Here is a 21,448-nt window from a genome sequence, read left to right on the forward strand (position 1 = left end):
CGACTTTATTACAAGTTATGCTGCACACGTCTGTGCTGTGGGGGAGGGAAGAGGAACAGGACAGAGCCTATAAATCCCCTTTTCTTTCGCTCCGTTACAAACATGCCCCCCCCCCCTCCCTTCAAAGTGCAATAAGGTCCAAAAGGTCCCAAAACAGCTGTTCCTCGAGTCTCTCCTGCTTTCCTGTCTCTCTCGGTGTGCCATGCGTTTATGAGCGCCGTGTCAGGAGCTCTTTAACGGAGAAGTCCGTATTTGCATGTAGCTGTAGCGCTTCTGGCAGACTGCCCCGTTTCCACAGCTGCAAAGTATTGTGGGTTTTACATCGAACAGCAATTTTCCAAAGTGAGCTGCGAGTTGATCAAGCTTTCAACCATCCGTACGGGAAAAGACGGACTACCACCATCCGCTTCAAATTAGAAGGACATTCGTAAAGGAGCATTTTATGGTCCGTGGAAGTATTGGTGGGCTTGCACATGTTGGGCAGACCGAGGAGATATATTGATAAGGAAAATACGGTCGATAACTCAGATATTGCTGAGTTTGGGTGACAATAAAGATTCAAGTCTTGGACCACATGCAGTCACTTTAACACAGAAAGTCTGGAAAAAAAACCCTGTAGACTTTGCATTTACTTTTCTGTGGCTTTTCACACAGACCACATCACTCTGCAGACCTTCTCACAATTACCAATATAAAAATAGAATGACCACATGTTAATTGAGGGGTACAAGTTCCAGACGTACCACCAATAGGTGACAAAACATGATATAAACACATCCATCCATTTTCCAGACCGCTTAATCCTCGTTAGGGTCGGGGGGGGGGGGGGGGGGGTCGGGGCCTATCCCAGCCATCTTCGGGCAATAAGTAGGGGACACCCTGAATTGGTTGCCAGCCAATCGCAGGGCACACGAAGACATAGCTAGAGATAATTTGGAGTGTTCAATCAGCCTGCCATGCATGTTTTTGGAATGTGGGAGGAAACTGGAAGACCCGGAGAAAACCCACGTGGGCCCGGAGAGAACATGCAAACGAAACACTGGGAGGCCGAATCGGGTCTTGAACTCACGATCTGTGCACTGTGAAGTCAACGTGCTAACCACTTGACTACTGGGCTGCTGATATATAAACACAGTTAATGTAAAATCCCACAAACAGCACTCCAAAAATCACAAAGTGTGGGGAGGTGCTATTATTCATTTTTTCATTCATTCATTCATTCATTCATTCATTCAGTCATTCATACATTTATTCATTCAATCACTAATTCATTTTTGTGTTGTGTCACATTATTTGTTATTTCGTTTTTTTTTACTTCAATATGGCGCCACGAGAGGGGCTGCCTTTACAGCAGCTTTTGTATTTTGTTTTTCAACTTCTTCTTTTCCTTTGCTCTTACTTTCATCACTTTGCTGCTGTGAACTGTAAATAAATCCAATGTGATATTAATAAAGGCTAATCCATCCATTCATTCATTCATTCATTCATTCATTCATTCATTCATTTTTCCTTATTCAAACTGCTTTATCCTCATGGCAATTTACGACAGCAGACTGCAGACTGCTAACAAGTTCTGTTAATGGAAATTAAATACTTAAAGGACAACCGACATCACTTTTTTGTTTTTTGACTGACACCAGAAAAATGTTTTATAGCATCCAAAATACCCAAAACACACAGTATGATATTTTTAGTCAAATGCAAAACACCAATAAAAATGACTTAAAGTGTCCAAAATCTGCAAAAAAATTGAGCTGCGAATTGGGCATTTTCAGAAAGTCCCGCCCCCAGTTCGTGACGTCAAGCAAAGACGTCTTGCATTGCTTGTGAATCAAAACAATGGCATCAGATTCGGAGAATATGCTTTCTTGTTACACATCCAGTTATGAATATTATTCAAATAGTTCTGAAGAGGAAAGCATACATGTTTGCAATCGATTAAAGAATTTATTTGTGCCATTTTGAGGCAACATTGGGACAAAATCTCTCACCCAAAAAAAAAAGAGGCACAAAATGGAGACCTCCAGTGGCCACCTCCGTTTCTACAGGCTGATAAATTCCTTAAGACCAAACAAGTATACAGCAAAATACATTGACGTGATGGACGGACCGCTACAATGCGTCTTTTTTACGGTGAAGGGCGGTCCTTTAGTGACGTCACGTACGGAGTCGTCACCAACTCCTGAATATTCAGCGCGAGTCTTAAAACGTACAATATAGCTATATGCGGTGGAATCTTTGTAAAATACGCTCAGTAGAAGTCATTTGAAGCCATTTTACAAATTATGGACACAACTTGTCCGGAGACGTCGGTTGTCCTTTAAAGTGTCTGCAAGTTGACTTGAGAAATGCACGTCTCGAAAACACCTCTTCTAAATGCACCGTCTAAAATAGAAAATGCCGAATTATTAATGACACATCTCCACCCACTTGTAAACCAAAATATCATCCACAAACAAGGAGCACATTTTGAAAGTGGACCATCAGCAAAAGGTGCACTAGTGCAATTCTGAAAGGGTTGGACCATAACCCAGTGTCATTTATTTTTTTTTTTTTAATGTCTATCGATTGGCTCTTTGTTGTTTTTTACTATCAGTATGCTCGCTCGTACCTAAAACAAATAAATGGCTGCATTAAATAAAAGATTGATTACACCGTCATTGAAAGTGTACCGCTCCTGCACTCAACGATTGTTTGTGTAATCACATATTGTTTCCTTTTTTCAGTCCAATTTACCTTTGTGATGGTCGTTGATGCAGTTGCCTCTTGATGATATCCGAGTGAAGTTGCCGTGCTTTCTCTGCGATAATACCCTCACACACTGTCCCCTACTAGCTGCTTTTCGTTAATCCAAATCAACAAAAGTTTTTCAACCACTTCTATTGCCTGAGACTGTTGCTGAGACAACATAGAAACACCAATAGCCACACGTAGCAATGGTCGACTTAGCATAACTGGGACGCTAAGTCACACAAACGCACACCTCCTTCGTGTTTTTTGATGATCTCCTGCTCGACCGTAATTTTCTTTTGTGTCCTCTTCGCCTTAACACTGGCCTGTGCTGGGGTCTTTTTCGGTCCCAAAAAAGCAAAAGTACTCCACGTCTGCATTGAATGCACACAAAGAAAGTGGATGTGAAAAACTAGTCTGCCAGCCACGGTGGCGCTGTTCGACTGTGTGGTTTGGTGTTCATCTGCCGAAAACTAGTCCGCCAGCCATTGTGGCTGTGTGTTTCCCGAAAACTAGTTTGTATGACAAGATTATATTCTTGCGAATTTAATGTTGGTAAGATGAAAAATTTGTTAGCTAAAGCGTTCGTAAGCCGAGGTATCACTGTACCGCCTTTCAACCCGGATTTACACAATGCAATGAGTGCACTCTCTTGCTGCATGTCAAGACACATGTTGATGGATAGGGGGAACTAAAGCCCTTGTGACTTGTCAATGATTCGTCAACAGGATCAATTAGTTAACTCATTTTGCCATCCTTGAGATGATTTTCCTCTGGGTGGACGCCATTTAATTCATCCAGCAGACTGCATGGATTATTGATGTCACCTGAAGAACCCTGCAGGGTCAACTCCTATCTATTCCATCCATCCATCCATCCATCCATCCATCCATCCATCCATCCATCCATCCATCCATCCATTTCCTCGAAGGGAAATATGCCAGTTGCAAGGGCACAGCTAGCTGAGCATATCTTATTTTATTTCACTGCCATAGAACTTGACCATGCCTCAGTGAACAGATCGCGTAGCGAGTCGCGGTGAGAATGGCCTCCATGGAGGTGTGATGCAGAGTTCTGGCTGTCTGACCCCCTCTGACAGTGACCATATGTATCATCTGCCTGTCAACGTCCCCCTGCCACCGCGAGTGAGCACTAGCCCCCTTGTACATCTCGCTAACTCTTATGCAGAGCATGCACTGGTTATGTTCCAACCAGAATTTGAGGACATCCCTCCATTTAAAGTGAATACAGTATGAAATTTGTCATGAAATACTTTTTGTTGGGGATGGAGACCGGGTCGCCACTAGCTAATGGTGGATTTGTGCAAGAGTCATGCAATTGCTGTCCTAGCTCGCCCTCCCCCCCAAAAAAATCACACTGGGCCTGACAGAGACAATGCTGCCATTGCAAAGTCATTTCAACCAAAGAGTGAACTTTTTATCTTAAGTATCCTGTAAGTCATTCTCTTTTGACTGAGATACCAGAAAACTGTCACAATTTGCAAGGTCTTGGTGGTGGTGGACCCCAAAAATGCAGGCAGAGGGGAGGAGCAGGGTGTATTTGACAAATTGTAATAAATAAAGTCAGCAGGAACAAAATCTAAATCGACAGTCATCAGTACAGAAATGTCCAAAGTAGCAAACAAAACATGAACAGACAAAATAAACTTGATCGGGTGAAACAAACAATGACGCGACACTGAATGGTCATGCCGGGAATCCTTTTAAATCCCATTCATTAAAATGACTAATACCTGTGCAGCTGCAGGCGGGGCCCTACACCTGTTGGTCGCAAACTGAAACGTGACAGAATGAAATATAAATCTGAGGGGTTGAAAAATGAATATCTCATTGAAGTCAAATTTAATTGGTCAAGTGGATTGACATATCACATCAATAAATCAATCAGTCAATCAATTAAATCAAATCACTTCATTTCTCCATTAGGAACTTCATCATGATATGCGTCAGTACTATTCACACCGGTATTCCCCATGGTCGTCCCTTAACAGCACAACTCGGCCATTGACACTGTAATTAAGCCATACATCTTCCCCTGGACCATATGCCTACTCTGGCTCTGATTACACCCTCAGTGCCCGGTGACTAATGTGATTCTCTTGCTCAATTGACTTAGGGAACCACTCAAGTCACTCAATATGCAGTTGACTCAACCAACTTGATTCCTTTGGGGAAAAAAATGAAAACAAAACTATAAAAAAAACTTAATATTTTGCGAAAAACTACCATAGGTTCATGTTAGTACTGTAAGTGTAAGAGCAGAATGCAAATTTCCCCATTGTGGGACTATTAAAGGCTTTCTGATTCTGGAAAGAGCACATTACATTACTTTCATAACTTTGCTGCTGTGAAATGTACATTTCTCCAATGCAGGTCTTGAACTCACAACCTTTGCACCCTTTATTGGAATTTTATTTTGTCAAATATTCCATATTGCTTAGGCACTACTAAAAACAAATGAATAGAGACTTCTAAAATGTCAGCCATATCATGAGAATTTCAGTTTTGCTCGACAAATACAATATGTTCCACCCAAAACGGGTACGCGAACAATGAACCGTGATGTAAAGTAGGGGGTTGACTGACCCCCTTTCCGGCAGCCTGTGCAAGTGCTTGCTTGCCAGTGTGAACGGCTGAGGCCAGAAGTGCCGGTGGTAATTAAGGCTGACATGATATTTATGTAACCTCCAAGCCTCACAAACCAGATGCAATTATAGGCTCCTGTTCCCCGTGACCCCCATTCCTGTAGCATAGCGCTTTAGTCCTGCATGTGAGTCTGGTTTTGCAATGTCACCGGTGCGGGTAGGGGGTGGGGTGTTTGGCGGTGTTAGGGTGTCGCGGGAATTTCATTTCACAGCTCCCCGCGATGGTCTGCTCCCGTCGCATAATCTGAAGTGACGGGCACTTGAGCGGAGAGGGCCCTCCCCGCCCCAATTTCCGCAAGGACTCCTTGGTAGTTGGCAAACGGGGAAGCTAAGGGTCCGGGCAGCAGACTTATTGTGGTCCAGCAACAGAGAAAAAGACGGGGAGCAGGGGTTGGGGGGCGTCATTACAACCCTGACTGCACTCACAGACCCTCATCAAGCCGCCATACCAGTGACTTCAATCTAAACAGACCATAAAAGAGGCTGCCATGTGAGTCAAAAGGACTCAATTTTGGACCCTTGGTATTGTAATGGGTACTTTATGATGCTGCAAGATAAACACATTTCCGTAAATACTGACGTTTCCCTCCAATGGCTCGATTTGAGGGCAATGTTTAAAGGGATTCCGGCGCGCAGTAATGAGACTGAATGTGCTGCTGGACAAATGCAATGAAAGCAGAGTAGGGTTAGATGGCTCGGTCATAGGACAATATGCAGGGCGGGGCGGTTGAATGATGAGACATCGCAGGCCACATAATGTTGTCAGGAGACTAAATAAGATAAAGTCAAAGCCCAGTTGGCTCTGGAGAGCGAGGCTTGCAATGCCAAAGATGCATTTGATGGAGACAATTAAAGAGCAAATCAATACTTGGACCTGACTGATATTATTTGAGGAGAAGAAGACATCAAGCACAAGGGCTGAAAAAAATGCAAAGGTCGAATGTTTGCGGAGGAGATTGGGAGAGATTTAGAGGTGACCCTTGATAGAACCCTGGAGATCAGGGCTGGATTTACACCGTGCAATTTTGAAAAGGCTTATCCAGCTCAGGGTCGCAGAAAGCTGGAGCCGATCCGAGCAGATTTTGGGGTTACTTCACCTGGACTGGTTGCTAGTCAATCGCGGGGCAAATTAAGAGGCGGTATATAGGAACTGATCTAACTCTGACTGCACCAAAGCCAGACAAGGCGATACCATCGGTCATCATGGCAAGTCCAAATGCACATTTCTGACCTATAGACAGTCCCCAGTTTTTAACTTTTATTCCTTTTCAATGTCCATAGTAGATTTCAACTGACACCAATCTCACAAGAGTCAGCATTCACGCTTAACGTAAGAAATAAAACTCATCAGTATACATCCCGTTAATATATATATTGCCACCTTTGTCCATTAGGGATATTGATAGAGATTAGACAAATATAAGTTATAATATTTAAAAGTTTCATGTTATGTGCTTAGTGAACATGTGTGACTCGAATACACAATGAAAGCACAGAAACCATGGGTCAATCTGAATTGAACAGACACAGCCTATTAAACTGTCATCTTCATCTAGGACAGTGGTTCATAATCTTGTTGGAGGCACCGAACCCTACCACCTTCATATGCTCATTCACCGAACCCTTCTTCCAATGACTGCCTCCTAACTGCAGTCTTGACTGAGGGGTGGACCTCTGTGGCGGAGGATCCACCGAACCCCTGAGACTGACTCACCGAACCCCTAGGTTCGATCGAAGCCAGGTTACAAATCTATCAATTCATGGAAAAGACAACCAATTAAAATATCTATGTTTTATTGCTTACAGCTGTTGGTGCTTAGAACGTCCAGGGGTGTGGTATATTAATCAAGAAAACTATGTTTTACTAATGTATCACTTTAATTTGCATATACTCTCAATAAATAGCTTGGCAGAGGGCTGCAGAATTTGGGCGGCTGTCTTGAATGGCTACGTCCCCTGCTGACAGTAAAAGACAATCTTCCTGTGTTCGAGCCTTTGTCCACAGTGTCTGACCGAACATCTCTGACAGATATATATAGAGCTAGAGCACAACTTTAGTTCACTGACGAAGCTCTTCGGATTGAGGAGTGAAATGTTTGACACTCTCAAAGAAGTACAGATGACGGCGGTAGAAACCTTTTCAGCGATACATTGACCCATATATCACTTTATGGTTTTTAGTACAAGACATCTTACAAAAGCTTGGCCAAAACCAACATGCAAATCAAACCTCTGAAGATGGAGGACACTGATTCGCTGTGGCGAACCCTGAAGGGAAAAACCGAAAGGAAAAGAAGAAGAGTATAAGACATCTTACCAGCCTGGTTGGTGGTGATGTTGACGGAAGAGTATTGCGGTGAGTAGGGGCTTTGGTCCGACACGCCGTTGACCGCCTGGACCTCGAACGTGTACTGCGTATGGGCCAGCAGGTCGCTGATGTACACCCGTGGCTCTGTCAGACCCAGTTGGCGAGGCAGGAACTGGACGTTGTCGCCGCAGCGCGTGCAGCCTCCGCGGCCACCTCCGCAGCTCTTGCAGATGATGTTGAAGACGACGTCCTCGCGACCGCCCGAATCTCGGGGGCTCATCCACTCCAGCATTACCGAGGTCTCGTTCACGCTGGAAATGACGTTTTGTGGCGCCGAAGGGACCGCTGGGGGATGCAAGAGAGGCTCCAGTGAATGTCCGAATATTAACGTGAAAACGGGAAAACTTTTTTTCATTCATTGAATGTGCGCCTTATACTCTGGTGCACCTTATATATGGAAAAAAGTTTGAAAATACACAATTTCTTGGGGATGCGCCTTATACTCCAGTGCACCTTATATATGGAAAACATTTGAAAATACACCATTCCTTGGGGGTGCTCCTTATACTCCGGTGCACCTTATATATGGAAAAAAATGTGAAAATACACCATTCCTTCGGGGTGCACCTTATACTCCAGTGCACCTCAAATATGGAAAACATTTGAAAATACACGATTCCTTGTGGGTGCACCTTATAGTCCGGTGCATCTTATATATGGAAAAGTTTGAAAATGCACCATTCCTTGGGGGTGCGCCTTATACACCAGTGCACCTTATGTATGAAAAAAATTGAAAATACACCATTCCTTGTGGGTGTGCCTCATACTCTGGTGCACCTTATATATGGAAAAAAAAACGAAAACACAGCATTCCTTGGGGGTGCACCTTATACTTTGGTGCACCTTATACACCGGAAAATACGGCACTTGGTTATTTTCCATCACTGACTAAAACTCGGACAATAGCTTGTGTCTTGGTGGGCCCCGATTTCATCATGCCTGAGTTCGTGCTGCGCAAAATGTGAACGATGTGACGCGGTTTGCTTTCTCTGGTTCACAACAGCTGCTTGATTCCCAGTGTCGGACTTATGCAAATCCCCTTTTGTTGTGGAGGCCCTTCATCTCATCCTTTTCAGCGCAAACAGAGAGAGTGAGGACAACACAACGCTACCAAAATGTTGAAAGGCGATGTATTCTTTTCTCTCTCGTCCTCGCTCGCTTTTGTTTTAGCTGTACCGATCCTCACCCAACCACCGACCTCCGCCGTCATCCCTTCGTTCTTTCTTCTCAGCTGCAAATCGGCATTCAAATTCCAAGCCACCTCATTGGCATGACAAGAGCCAAAGCGGGCCCCACTCTCAATGCGCCGCTGACCCGGCCCGGTCACCTCTGATCAGGGCCGTGTGATGGTAAGGACCGACCGGCTTACCCTTTGGTGTCTTTGGAAGATGCTATCAACATGTGACAGCCGCTTCTTTGAGAGTGTGCTGTGTATAACATGTTCAACACTTCCATTAAGTCAGCAAACAGTGAACTCCACATTGATTGCGGTGTATACAGTACATTGTAATGATGGTAGAAGTGTTTAAAAAAATCATTTCACCATACCCAAACGCCTTAAACAAATGATAGGAAATTGAACGAATAGAAGTTATCATATTTCAAAGTTTCATGCTGTTGTATGCTTAGTTGACTGACCACAAGGCCCACAATGGAAGCACAGAAATTCTTTTCACACACAGAAAATCATTTTCATGTAGAAGATGGCCTAGGGACTAATTTAGGACTTGGTAAACTTTTTCAAAGGAAGAGCTCATTAGCCAGGTGACAAATCAATCGGTTCATGGAAAGGCCACAAATTAAAATGTCGACCTGCTGTTGGTTTATGGATGTCGGTGCTTGGGACGTCCAGGTGCGTGGGGTTAAATCAAGAAGACTATGTTTTACTAATGTATCACTGAAATTCGCATTTACTCCACAATATAACAAGTAGTGGTAGATATTCTGCCTTGTCCCCCAAAATTCACTGTGTGATGTAGAGTGGCGGCAAGACATAAACTGCTATGTAGTGAAAGAACAATGCAATAGTGTACATACTCGTGCAGGGCATCTGTAAAGGATCCGAGTCGGTGCGGTAGTAGCCATTGCGGCAAACGCAGTTGATGGCTCCCTCGCTGGTGGTCCGGCTGTTAATGGGACACTGCTTGCATAACTCGTCGCCTTGAGTCGGCTTGAAGAATCCCGATGAGCACGCTGAAAGACACAAAAGCAGGAAAATTGAAGGTAAGGAATATTCGTGATTAATGATGACAACTTGATTCCGCTTGGATGATGAACAATCCACACCGAAGACCATTTGTCTTATTTTTGCAACCACATTGGTACGTTTTTATCGATATTGTGACATTGAACTCAAAACAACCAAGTGAATGATGCCATTCTCACACGGCACGCTACTTGCCAAGTATGCACTTTTCCACATCTTTGAAGGCAGCATGCGCTTGACTTATCAACAAATTTCTTCGATTCACATGAAGTCACTTCCACTTGTCATCGCAACTAAGCACCTCTGACATGTTTGCTTTCTGCCATGATTGATACCTAGGCGCTCTCTTTCTCTTTCTCTCCCATTATACTCCCGAGTGAAACCCGAACCGTGAGGACTCCCAGTGCCCGTCGAGCATTTCCTTGAGGATCCGGGCCAAGCCACTTGGCGACGTAAAGACGTGTTGACGGGTAGAAAGTCCACTTGTGGGAACAAGATGGGGGGGTTGGGGTCGGTCACGACTATATTTTCTCAAATTCAGCGTCTTCCTTTGGGGAAGGTTGATGATGGATGTGGCGCAACAGTGACAATTGTGACAATGAAAAGAATGCAGGGAGATTAGCAAGTCTAAAACTCCAGGAGTCCTTTACTACCACAGGTTTTTTTTCTTTTTTTATATATATTCAAATATTCACAAGCTGCTGCCGAGTAATGAATAGTTCCCCACTGGGCGTAAAAAAACATCCAAGGCGCCTTCTTTGTGGCTTTGCCAAGCCTCATCTCCATTCTCCATTCCTTCATTTTTCCACCAACGACTACTCGACACGATACCTGTATATTCATATAATTCATATATTCATCTGTATGAAATTCACACCTGTTTTCAACCCGACTGCAAATCGGAATTTCAATGCAGGAATGTCAGCTGTTTATTTGACGAGGTCGTGATGCTTAAAACCCTGAGAGCAAAGCTCGATTGGATTTTCGTCTCAAATTGAAACCGATCCTTTCATTCTAAATCCAAACTACAAAACCTTTCTCATAATGTCAATTGAGTACCTATCTTAACGAACACAAAACTGAAACCCCAATCCTGGCGTGAAACCCTAAATAAAAACCCAATTTTTCAACCTTGAAGATGATTTTTAACCCAACTATGAAACGCTTCAAAGGCTTTGAACTCCTTAGACAGTTTTACAACTTGACTTTGAATTTCTACTTCTAATAATAACAATAATACATTTAATTTCAAGCGCCTATAAAAACACCCAAGGACACTTTACAATAAAAACAAAGCACACAACAATAAAACTACAAGTAAAATGATATGATGATGAATGATCTGCTATGAAGTCTCGACCTTGTCTTGAAACATTATTTCAAGACAAGGATTTTAAACCCTAACCCAGTCTTGAAACCATACTTTCGAAACCTTAATCCAATATTATGATCATATGTTAAAATCAGTGGCAGACCGTCAAGGCCTCCAAAGCCTTCTCTGCTGGCCTCAAAATATCTGATTCACAGACTAATGTCAATTATATTTTGTCCTGGAATTCTTATTAAATAATTCCAAATTGCCTTTCAGCTTCCTTTCATTGCTTTTCCGCTGTTGTGCTGCTTCCAAATGCGTGTTTTCGTATTTAAGCATTTAAAGGACAACCGACACCATTTTTTTGTTTCCCAACTGACATCAGAAAAACGTTTTACAGCATCTAAAATACCCAAAACACGGAGGCTGATATTTTTAGTCAAATGCAAAACACCAATAAAAATGACTTAACGTGTCCTAAATCTACTTCAAAATGACCTCAGAAAGTTCCAGTTTCAGAAGGTCCCGCCCCCTTGTTCGTGACGTCACGACAGGACGTCTTGCCTTGCTCGAAAATCAAAACAATGGCTTCAGATTTGGAGAAGATGCTTTCTTGTTACTCATCTAGTTATGAATATGATTCAAATAGTTCTGAAGAGGAAAGCATAAATGTTTGCAATTGATTAAAGAAGTCCTTCCGTGTCATTTTGAGGCGTCTGGACTCCAATGTAGCATCCCGGAAAATGCACAAGCTGGCCCCCAAGCTCTGTTGGAAATGGGCTGATTTGGCTGCTGGGAATTTGTGTCAACTAGTATCAAATAGTAGTCTTGGTGCAACACACAACAATTCACCATCACATTATTTATGTGTTTGCCTTCTAATTTTCAACACGTATCAACACAAAGTTTTCAGACCAAAATCCTGACGTGACGTGACGTCAGGAATCGTCACCAAGTCGAAAACAAGACTTCGTGAATATTCAGTCTTAAAACATAAAATACTGTGGAATCTTTGTAAAATACGCTCAGTAGAAGTCATTTGAAGTGATTTTACAAATTATGGACACAACTTGTCCGGAGGCGTCGGTTGTCCTTTAACAAATCACATTTCAGCCATCATTTGTTACCCGTGTCGGAAATCTACCTGGACGCCTTCACAATCAGTTCTGCAGGCCCTGTTGCATCTAATGTGTCGATCATACTGTTGCTCTAACCAATCAGATTTCAAGTCGGCAATGCAAAAGGTGTACCAACGCCTTCTTGAAGGTGCTCGTCAATGTGAGAGTTTTCACAAACAATGATTGGCTAGTGACTAACCCAAACTGCTCTGATCACAAGTCGCTAGTGACAAGACCATACTGGCCAGAGCTAGCACACTGTATCGATAGTGAGCTGTGTAAGTGAATATATTCTGTTGATTTAATAGCAGTTTTGTCAACCAACAATGGATGAAGGAGGACACGAAATTGATTTGGTGGGAGATTTACTGTTAAAGCAATTTTCAAGACAGACATTTTAAGAAAAAATGGACATCATTAAGAATGGTCGGTCAGTTATTTCCTGGCTAATGGTACCCTGTAGTGGACTTGCAGTAAATCACACCACACTTTTTCTTTCAGTTTGGATTGATTCAGACATAGCACTACTGAAGGCCGAGCGATGAAATCCATAGCCCACCACTGGTTAAAATCACAACCACGTAGTGTCCACATTACATGTGGGTTTTCTTCCACATGTCGGCCATCCAAGTGGCACCTCCTTCAAACCTCTCCTCGAGACGGTTTATGTGCTGCTGTATTCGCTAGCAACTGACTTCCAATGGACTGAACAGTGAAAGTTGCTAATGTCTGTGTGTTGCTGTGGAATCAAATCCACTTAAACAGGATGTGTGTTTTATGTCTCCATGCACCCCTTTGTCATCTGCTTGGAAGGCGTAAGGGGAAAATCCCCCCCCTTCTCCTTGGTGTCCAGATGACAGATTTGAAGAGCTGTGATATCTGTGATGTCAGCTGGAAGCGAGGCTGTGATTAAAAACAACAGTTTTAATTCCCCCTCACGGTGTGCGGCATTTGAAGTCACGTTTGCGTCGGATGTCTTGTCCAAATTTGAGAAAGCGAGATGAATTAATTATGGGTATAGATATTCTTCCCAGTGACAGCCAGCCCTTTCTATTGCAACTTCCTCTCATAAAAATAAAGGCATTGTCATAAGTGGGGTTTGATTTTGTGGAGCTGACATGCTGTCAGAACTCACGGTGACGTCAATAACAACACACACATGCACACACATATGAAAAAATGAATAAAACTAGCAGGCATACAAGCTTTCAAGGAACAAAGAACATTTGAATGCCCCTTTCAAAAAATACTAACATTGTTCTATATTTAGTGAAAGCTCACGAAAAGCTATCCTGGTTTCCTGAAATATCACTTCATTTGAATCGTAACATTTCCCACTATTTGGGCTTGAACGTGTTTTAAAGGACAACCGACGTCTCCCGACAGTTTGTGTCCGTAATTTGTAAAATGGCTTCAAATGACTTCTACTGAGTGTATTTTACAAAGATTCCACCGCATATAGCTATATTTTACATTTTAAGACTCGCGCTGAATATTCCGGAGGTCTTGTTTTTGAGTTGGTGACGAGTCCGTATGTGACGCCACTGAAGGAACGCCCCTGACCGAAAAAAAGGACACATTGTAGCAGTCCTTCCATCACGCCAATGCATTTTGCTGTGCTTTATTGGTCTGAAAAAGAGCCAGAAGAGGGTGACCAAGCTCCATATCAGCCTGTGGAAACGGGCTGATTAATTCCTCACAGGGAGCTTGGTCTCCATTTTCTGCCTCTTTTCTGGGACGATATATTGCAGTCCATATGCCTCAAAACGACACGGAAGGACTTCTTTAATCAACTGCAAACATGTATGCTTTCCTCTTCAGAACTATTTGAATCATATTCATAACTGGATGTGTAACAAGAAAGCATATTCTCCTAATCTGAAGCCATTGTTTTGATTCTCCAGCAATGCAAGATGTCTTGGCGTGACGTCATGAACTTGGGACGGGACTTTCTGAAAATGCCCAATTTGCAGCTCAATTTTTTTGCAGATTTTGGACACTTTGTCATTTTTATTGGTGTTTTGCATTTGAATAAAAATATCATACAGCGTGTTTTTGGTATTTTAGATGCTATAAAACGTTTTTCTGATGTCAGTTAGGAAATAAAAAAGTGACGTCGGTTGTCCTTTAAACAAATTTCTTTGCTGTGTAGATTTCCAATGTACTGCAGCAGCTCTGAAAGAATTCCCATTATCCACTAAATTCAAATTATTAACACACACACACACCCTCACGCACGCACACACACACACACACACACACACACACACACACACACACACACACACACACACACACACACACACACACACACACACGTATATACATTATTGCCAAATTTTGTCTCTTCCTTGTGTTCAGTATCACTTGATGGCGACCATTTTTCCTTTCAAGGGGATTCACGGGGGCAAATGAGGCATTGTGGAAAGAATAAATGCTGTATGGCCTTGGGCAGTGGTGTATGAACATTCCAATGGTGAACATCTGAAGCAAATTTGAAGTTGTGAGATACCCCAGACATGATGAGGAACAAATGAGCAAGCGTGTGCTTCAACGTTTTACCGTCGTAGCAATACAACAGGCGTCAGCTTTGGATGGGGTAAGTTATGATTTTTGGTGGTATGTGGTGAGCTGTGGTGGTCATCTCTAGTACACCACATATTCAATAAGAACAGTACAAGTATGTTGTTTTCCCTCTTCATTGTTTATAGGGTCTGTTTTTCATTTCGTTCAATGAAAATGGTACGATTTAACTTCTCAGAATAAAATAATTGTCTTCATTATGTGTTCGTATTCTGGTTTCTCACAAGCACATTACCAGTTGCAAGTCTCAGCTCTACCGTGCCATATATAATCTCGTCATGTGTGACACTTATTTTCAGGAAACCTTTAAAAATAAAAAATAAAAAATAGCCGGTGTGAAATGTGATTTGCTCCCTGACTCGCTGTCTAGTTTTCATGCGATTAAGACGTGTTTAATTATATTTAAAAAAATCTGCGCAAACGTTCAAACCATTAACTCATTCATTGACAGACAATGTGACAAAATGTGTCCGCTCCAGTGCTACAGTTTTTGTCATTGTCACTCAAATTACAAGACCCATAGAATATTGAATTTTAGGACTACATAAACATTCAATGCAGCGTTAGAAACCTTAGACTCTCTCCTCTCATCAGAAAAAAAAGTTAATTCCTAAATGATATGTGTCTGGAGTTATATGAGCTTGAAATGAGGGATGTCCAAAGTACAATGCAATACATACATAATGGTTTATATAGTGCTTTAACAACAGCTGAAGCAAACAAACAAAGCGCTAACATGGTCAAAATGGGAAAAGAAAAACCATGGCCAGCGCTTTATTAGCACCCAATTATTAAACAAAAATAAAACCCAAACAATTTCGGGAATGGCACTCAATATCATATTTTCAATTCCCGAATAAATTCATGAATGGCAGTGAATGACTTAAAACAAATAACCTGCCTTATAGTGTTCTTGAAATTATTTTCATAAAATCTAAATGGCCACATTTAAAATTTTGAGTAATTAGGTATGCTAAAATCATTTTTTTCCTTTTATCCAGAAAATGACCTAATCCGCTAATACAATTTGTGACCCAATCTGAATGGTGAGTTCTGTTTTTGTTGTTTTCTCACACCACTAATGCTGCAAGTTTTAAAAGATCTGTGAAATGCTCTTAAACCGCTGAAACACTGCTTTGAAATCCTCTATCAAGCAGATGACTCAATATTTTCTGGGTACATCTGCAGCTGCGTACCACTTGCACACTGCACCCCGATTTTTACATATAATCATATGTATCTGTAAAAATGATGCAACGTTCAGTTGTTGTATCACAACATCATGGAAAAACACAACATTCTCTTGCTTCGTATAAGCACCGCTGATTATTATACTGCACTTGACATGTCACAGAACAGGACAATTAATTCATTGAATGCAGCTAAGCAGAACAAAAAATCCCCTTTGTTCCACTTCCAGAAGTCTCGAGAGTCCTTCAGCGAATCACTGCAATGTGGTTACAAAGCACTCGTGATGTTCAACAGGTCTTCACAACCACAGAGGGAAGGGTTGGGTGGGGGAAGGGGTGGTAAAGGGGGGTTAGAAGCAGTATTTCCATACTGTGTGATAACTACCATCTGTCAATAGAGACGGAAAGCAAAGATAAAAGGAGAAGTATCAGAGGAGCCATTCATGTGGTGCTGCAATAACATCTGGAATTTTTACAGAGCTCCTTCTTCTCCCACTGGCCATGAGAGAGGGCTGAGACAAATGTGGAATGGCCAAATTACAGGCCAGGCGAGCCAACATATGCACACGGTATTAGAAAACGTGCAAAAATACAGACGTCCGGTTCTTGCAGTGTGATAAACGACAACACCGGAGGATGCCGAGGTAGGATCAGGTGGGGTACGGGTGGTGGGTTGGTCATTTGCAAATGGCTGAGACATGTCTGTTTCGTTTGTCGCCATTCATCTCCATTTAGGCAAAGCCGGCCGGCCAGCCTCCTTGGATCCACATTCTGGTATATTCCATTATTTTTAATGATGGATCATTAGCAGCACAGGACAAATGTCACTTTATGCACATAATGGTAGATCATTTGAAAATATGGGCCAGTAACCTGGTCAGCTAACGAGTCTGTATGCCGCTAATGAAGTCACTTAAACTCTTGTGACTCTGTTTATGAGAGGAGCGGGTATTAAATGACAGATGCAAATGGACCACTAAGTCCCTTTCCACCAAATTTGTACATCAGAGTCCAACTGTGTAGGCTCTCAGTCGTACAGGAGTGGTCCATCAATGAAAAGTACAGTCAGCCTCAACTTTCCAAACACAACTCAGAGAAGCAGGACATATCCATGTCCGTAGTGCCAAGTGTTCACAAGACCAATGCGGCTTTATGCTTTCAGATAATTCTACGTATCAACACCAACATCATGGACAACAACAATTGCTTTTAACACATGAAGTGTGAACAGCATGTCTTCTGGTCTTTCTCCTGCCGCCATATTTATCTATGATCCACTTCTGGTGTGGGAAAATTTACAAGCTGACTTCAACAGTCGCGGCTTGGAATTGAAGTGGATTTACGTAGGACAGGAGATGTGAGACCGACCGTCTCTTTTCGTCAATGGATGCTACAGCTTCGTGTTTGCTTTGCCATTCGACTAGCTGGGAAATGTTGATAGTCTCCCAAAGGTGCATTGACATGACTTTTTTTGTCCATAAAAAAGACATTTGGGTCATATTGAGGAAGCTCCGTCCAGAGGTTCAACATTGACCTTTTTTCTTCTTTGTCAAAAGGACGATTAATACGGTTAATGCTGTTGTGATTTGTGGTCTTTCTTGGGTGCCAAGTAACCTCGATCTGAACTTCTGTTTTATTTGGTATAATGTCTTTCCTTCTGAATTAACCCAGACGATAATTCTTCCCCCGGTACTCAGCCTCAAAGGAGCTATTAAAAGAGTACCAGGTGAGCAAGTATTTGCAATATATTTTTTAATTGTGTCACCTTATAAAAGTGATTCCCAAAATATATTCCAGTGGAAATGATGATGGCGACCTGAAAAACATGCTCCCTTACCAAAGGATGTTGCTCTGCCACACCCTGACCGTGTTTAATACCATAATCCATTCAGACACTTCTCTTCCTTGTCTTCAGATTGGCCTTCTTGTCTGAAAAAGTTAACTTTCCCTACTATCTGGGATAGTGGGGGGAAATAAAATCCTCTGAAAAGGATGACGCCTTTGACCCCTTTTCTCAAAATCACCTGGACTAGAATCCAGGTACCATCTAACCTAATAAGGGTCAGTTCGGATAAGCACGCATTTCTTCAGCTTCGGTTATCATTAGCTAAAATCCCTCAGAGCAATGTAAAAGGTTTAGTACAACGATTACGTAAAAGGGCGAACAAAAGATCGAACAAGTTATTTGAGGATAGTGTGAACAGCAGTGGAAGGAAGATGAGAATGGACAAGGACCGGTTACCTAAGTGACCTACACTCAGTGGGCCGGCATCCAGATTTCACTTGCCAATCTCGCCGTGAAACACAACTTCAAAAAATATCATCTGTTTCCCGCTGATTCCAATTTTCTTTCCATGGATCAGCAGCCAATGTTATATTACCTGAATCCTCTCTATTTGTAGAAGAGGGAGTGTCACATGGATGTAGTGGCGGGGTGTTGGTGCTAGGGGGGTGAGATGGAGGCTGGTTCTCTTCACAGAGTCCAATCCAAACAAAGGCAGCCCCCAGCTTTGTGACTGAGACTCCCTGAGGTGCAATCTAGCTGACGGACAGGTGGCATAAAGGCTGTGTAACGTGCTGTCCAGTCAGTGGCGACAAGAGGGGGGGGTGTCTTGGAGACAAGGAAGTGGTCTGGGGGCAGGGAGGGGGCTTGAAAAAGCCTGTTATTTCTTTATGGGTGTGTTAGGGTATAGATGGAGGGGCTGTGGGGGCATCATGGCATGGAGCAGCTGGTGCTGAATTCTGTCACTTAGCCCACCAACACATGAGAGGTGTGCGAGACAAAGACGTAGGCTCAACATGATCTGACAGTATCACCTTCTCTGTCAACAGCGACTTTGGTAGGAAATCTTCTGATTGTGCGAAAGAGGCAGTGAAGCACTCACTAAATGGTGACAACTGGAAAAATCTGAAGAAAAAAAGCTAAAGTAAAATACGGTACCTATTCCAGATTGTCTTTTAATGACTGCTTATTGCTTTCGCTATCATACCCAATTGCCTAAGATGACGTATTATCTCTTCCTGTTCAACATTTTCGACAATATATTCCTTGAAGTGACTTAGCAGCTGTGATATTCAAGGTTAGGATTTCAGGTATTCGCTCACAACCAATCCAAGGTGTATCCGCCCATCACCAGACAAGATAAAAAATGCTGTTTTCGTGTTTATTATGTTTGTTAAAGTCATTAGAAGTGCCTTGCAGCTGGGTCCGAGAGGACAGTAATTTCATCTGTGCTGTATGTCATGTATATTAGCATATCTGACAATAAAGCTGACTTCGATAGGCTTCATATCATTTGCAACCAAGATGATAAGAAATGTGTAAAATGGATGGAAGAATTGACTTGTTTAGTTACAACTACTCTGGAGCAACAGCCGACTATCGAGTGTGAAATTTAACAACCATGTTAATGTTTTTTTTTGAGTGGTTCTTAAAATGTGTCTGAATACTAGCAAGTACATCTGCACATCACCCCCACTGTAACAATGAAGGGGTTTGATGACAATTGATGACATAATAAGACTTGTAGTCTCTCTGTCCATGACATGACAATGATTGATTCAATGATTAACGGGGGGGGGGGAAAATCGTGGGGAAAAAAATATCACGAGAGCGCCATTCCTGATTTTGTTAGGGTTTTGTTTTCATGATTGGGTCCCGATAAAGCACTGGCCATGGCCTCTGGTAATGTAGTTTCTTTTCCAGGGGGCATCATTGCCATTCTTTCCATGTTTGCGCTTTGTTCCAGCTTCACCTGTTGTTCCAGCAATGTATGAACCAATATGTATCTAATGTCGCCCTCATTTCAAGCTCACATAACTCCAGACCCATATAATTTAGGAAATAAGTATTTTTTGTCTAATAAAAGAAGATAGTCTAAAGTTTCTTCCTCTGCATTGAATGTTTATGTAGTCCTAAAACTCAATATTCTCTGGGTCCTGGAATTTAAGTGACAATGACAAAAACCATGGCACTGGAGTAGACATATTTTTGCATGTCTGGCAGTGAATTAGTTTAAAAAAATTCCACAAAATGAGTCATTTTGCCATTCACTTTTGTATCGTGTTAGAAAATTATTTTTGATGTAAAATATCCCTTAAGGTCCTCTGAAAATGTCAATATATTAAGAGCATTTTGTTCATATACGCATGATTGTCTGTGCCACAAAAAAAAGCATACAGCATATGAAACTAAACACACTTCTCATGTATATGCCGCAGCTTTATGACCCACATGTCCCGAATGCATAAGTCATCAGCTCATGAAGTATTCAAGCGCTGAAGTGACACGAGAGCAAAACAGCCCAAAATGGGATTTATGTTTGAACGAAACCTGACGAAAAAAAAATAGAAAAAAGAGCTTGACACACCTTACGTGTTCCAACTCCGCCGTCTTCCTCTCGGCAACGTTACACCTGCTGCTATTGTTTGGAGGAGATTCACTGGAAGGCTTTAATGGATGCTATTTAGAGGTGGCGCACATTAAGTTGCTCAATTGTAGCAGTGGAGCGAGGTGCTGGCCTCAGAAATTGCAGAGTGAATGAAGAGATAGACTAATTAGCTTTTAAATGTGTCATTGAGTCATCGAAAACACAGCATCCCTCGGCTATTCATGCCACGTCTACCACGACATGCTTAACCCTCCAACAGGAAGGCCTTGGCTGTCCGCTCTCCCTCCCATTTGTCCAAATCAATGGAGGCTGTTCAGCCCAGACCCAGGAGGTCAGTGCATTTAAGTACTCAGCTCACACACAGCGAGGAGTGCCGGGGGGGCAGGGGGGGTGTTCAAACCCTCTGTTGCCTTGGCAACTGCACTACTGCTGCTGAGGTACACCCATCGACCCTCAATCCAACTCTTGATGTCTGAGGTTATTTGTGCCCAAAAGAATAGGTGATAGTCGTTTAAAGGTAGTAACCAACCATGAATCATTAATAAAAGGGACTATATGATGTTCAGTACACCGTAGAAACCTCAGAAGGCCAATGAAATAAGTTACAGGAGGATGTTCAACATTTGTTCTATTCAGAATTTTAACACCAAATGATGATTTTAGAGCAATGGTTCTTAATCCCAGCGGTTTCATATGCTCATTCACCGAACCCTTCTTTCAATGACTGAGGGGTGGACCGATGCGGCGGAGGATGCACCTGAGACCGAACTCACCGAACCCCTGGGTTCGAACCAAGTTTAAGAGCACTGTTTGAGAGTAAAACTTTTGCGGAACAACTGGCTGGCAATTGTCTGGTTGGTACACACTTGGCCAATCATGAATTGT

At 42.4% G+C, this 21,448-nt stretch overlaps 1 protein-coding gene across 4 annotated transcripts in view; it reads right to left on the minus strand.

Moving 5' to 3' along the window:
* The window catches only part of ephb2b (eph receptor B2b), a 138,180-nt gene that overhangs the window by 23,834 nt on the left and 92,898 nt on the right, over nt 1–21,448 (minus strand). For all 4 annotated transcript variants that reach the window (XM_089009604.1, XM_089009603.1, XM_089009601.1 and 1 more), the window contains exons 4-5: nt 9,801–9,956; nt 7,713–8,048 (exon numbers count right to left, since the gene is read on the minus strand). In XM_089009604.1, coding sequence (XP_088865730.1) covers nt 7,713–8,048; nt 9,801–9,956 — 492 coding nt within the window. The remainder of the gene's footprint in view (nt 1–7,712; nt 8,049–9,800; nt 9,957–21,448) is intronic.

Source organism: Hippocampus bargibanti, linkage group LG12 (genome assembly GCF_051943395.1).
Source record: "Hippocampus bargibanti isolate YZ-2025 linkage group LG12, ASM5194339v1, whole genome shotgun sequence".
Classification (NCBI taxonomy): domain Eukaryota; kingdom Metazoa; phylum Chordata; class Actinopteri; order Syngnathiformes; family Syngnathidae; genus Hippocampus; species Hippocampus bargibanti.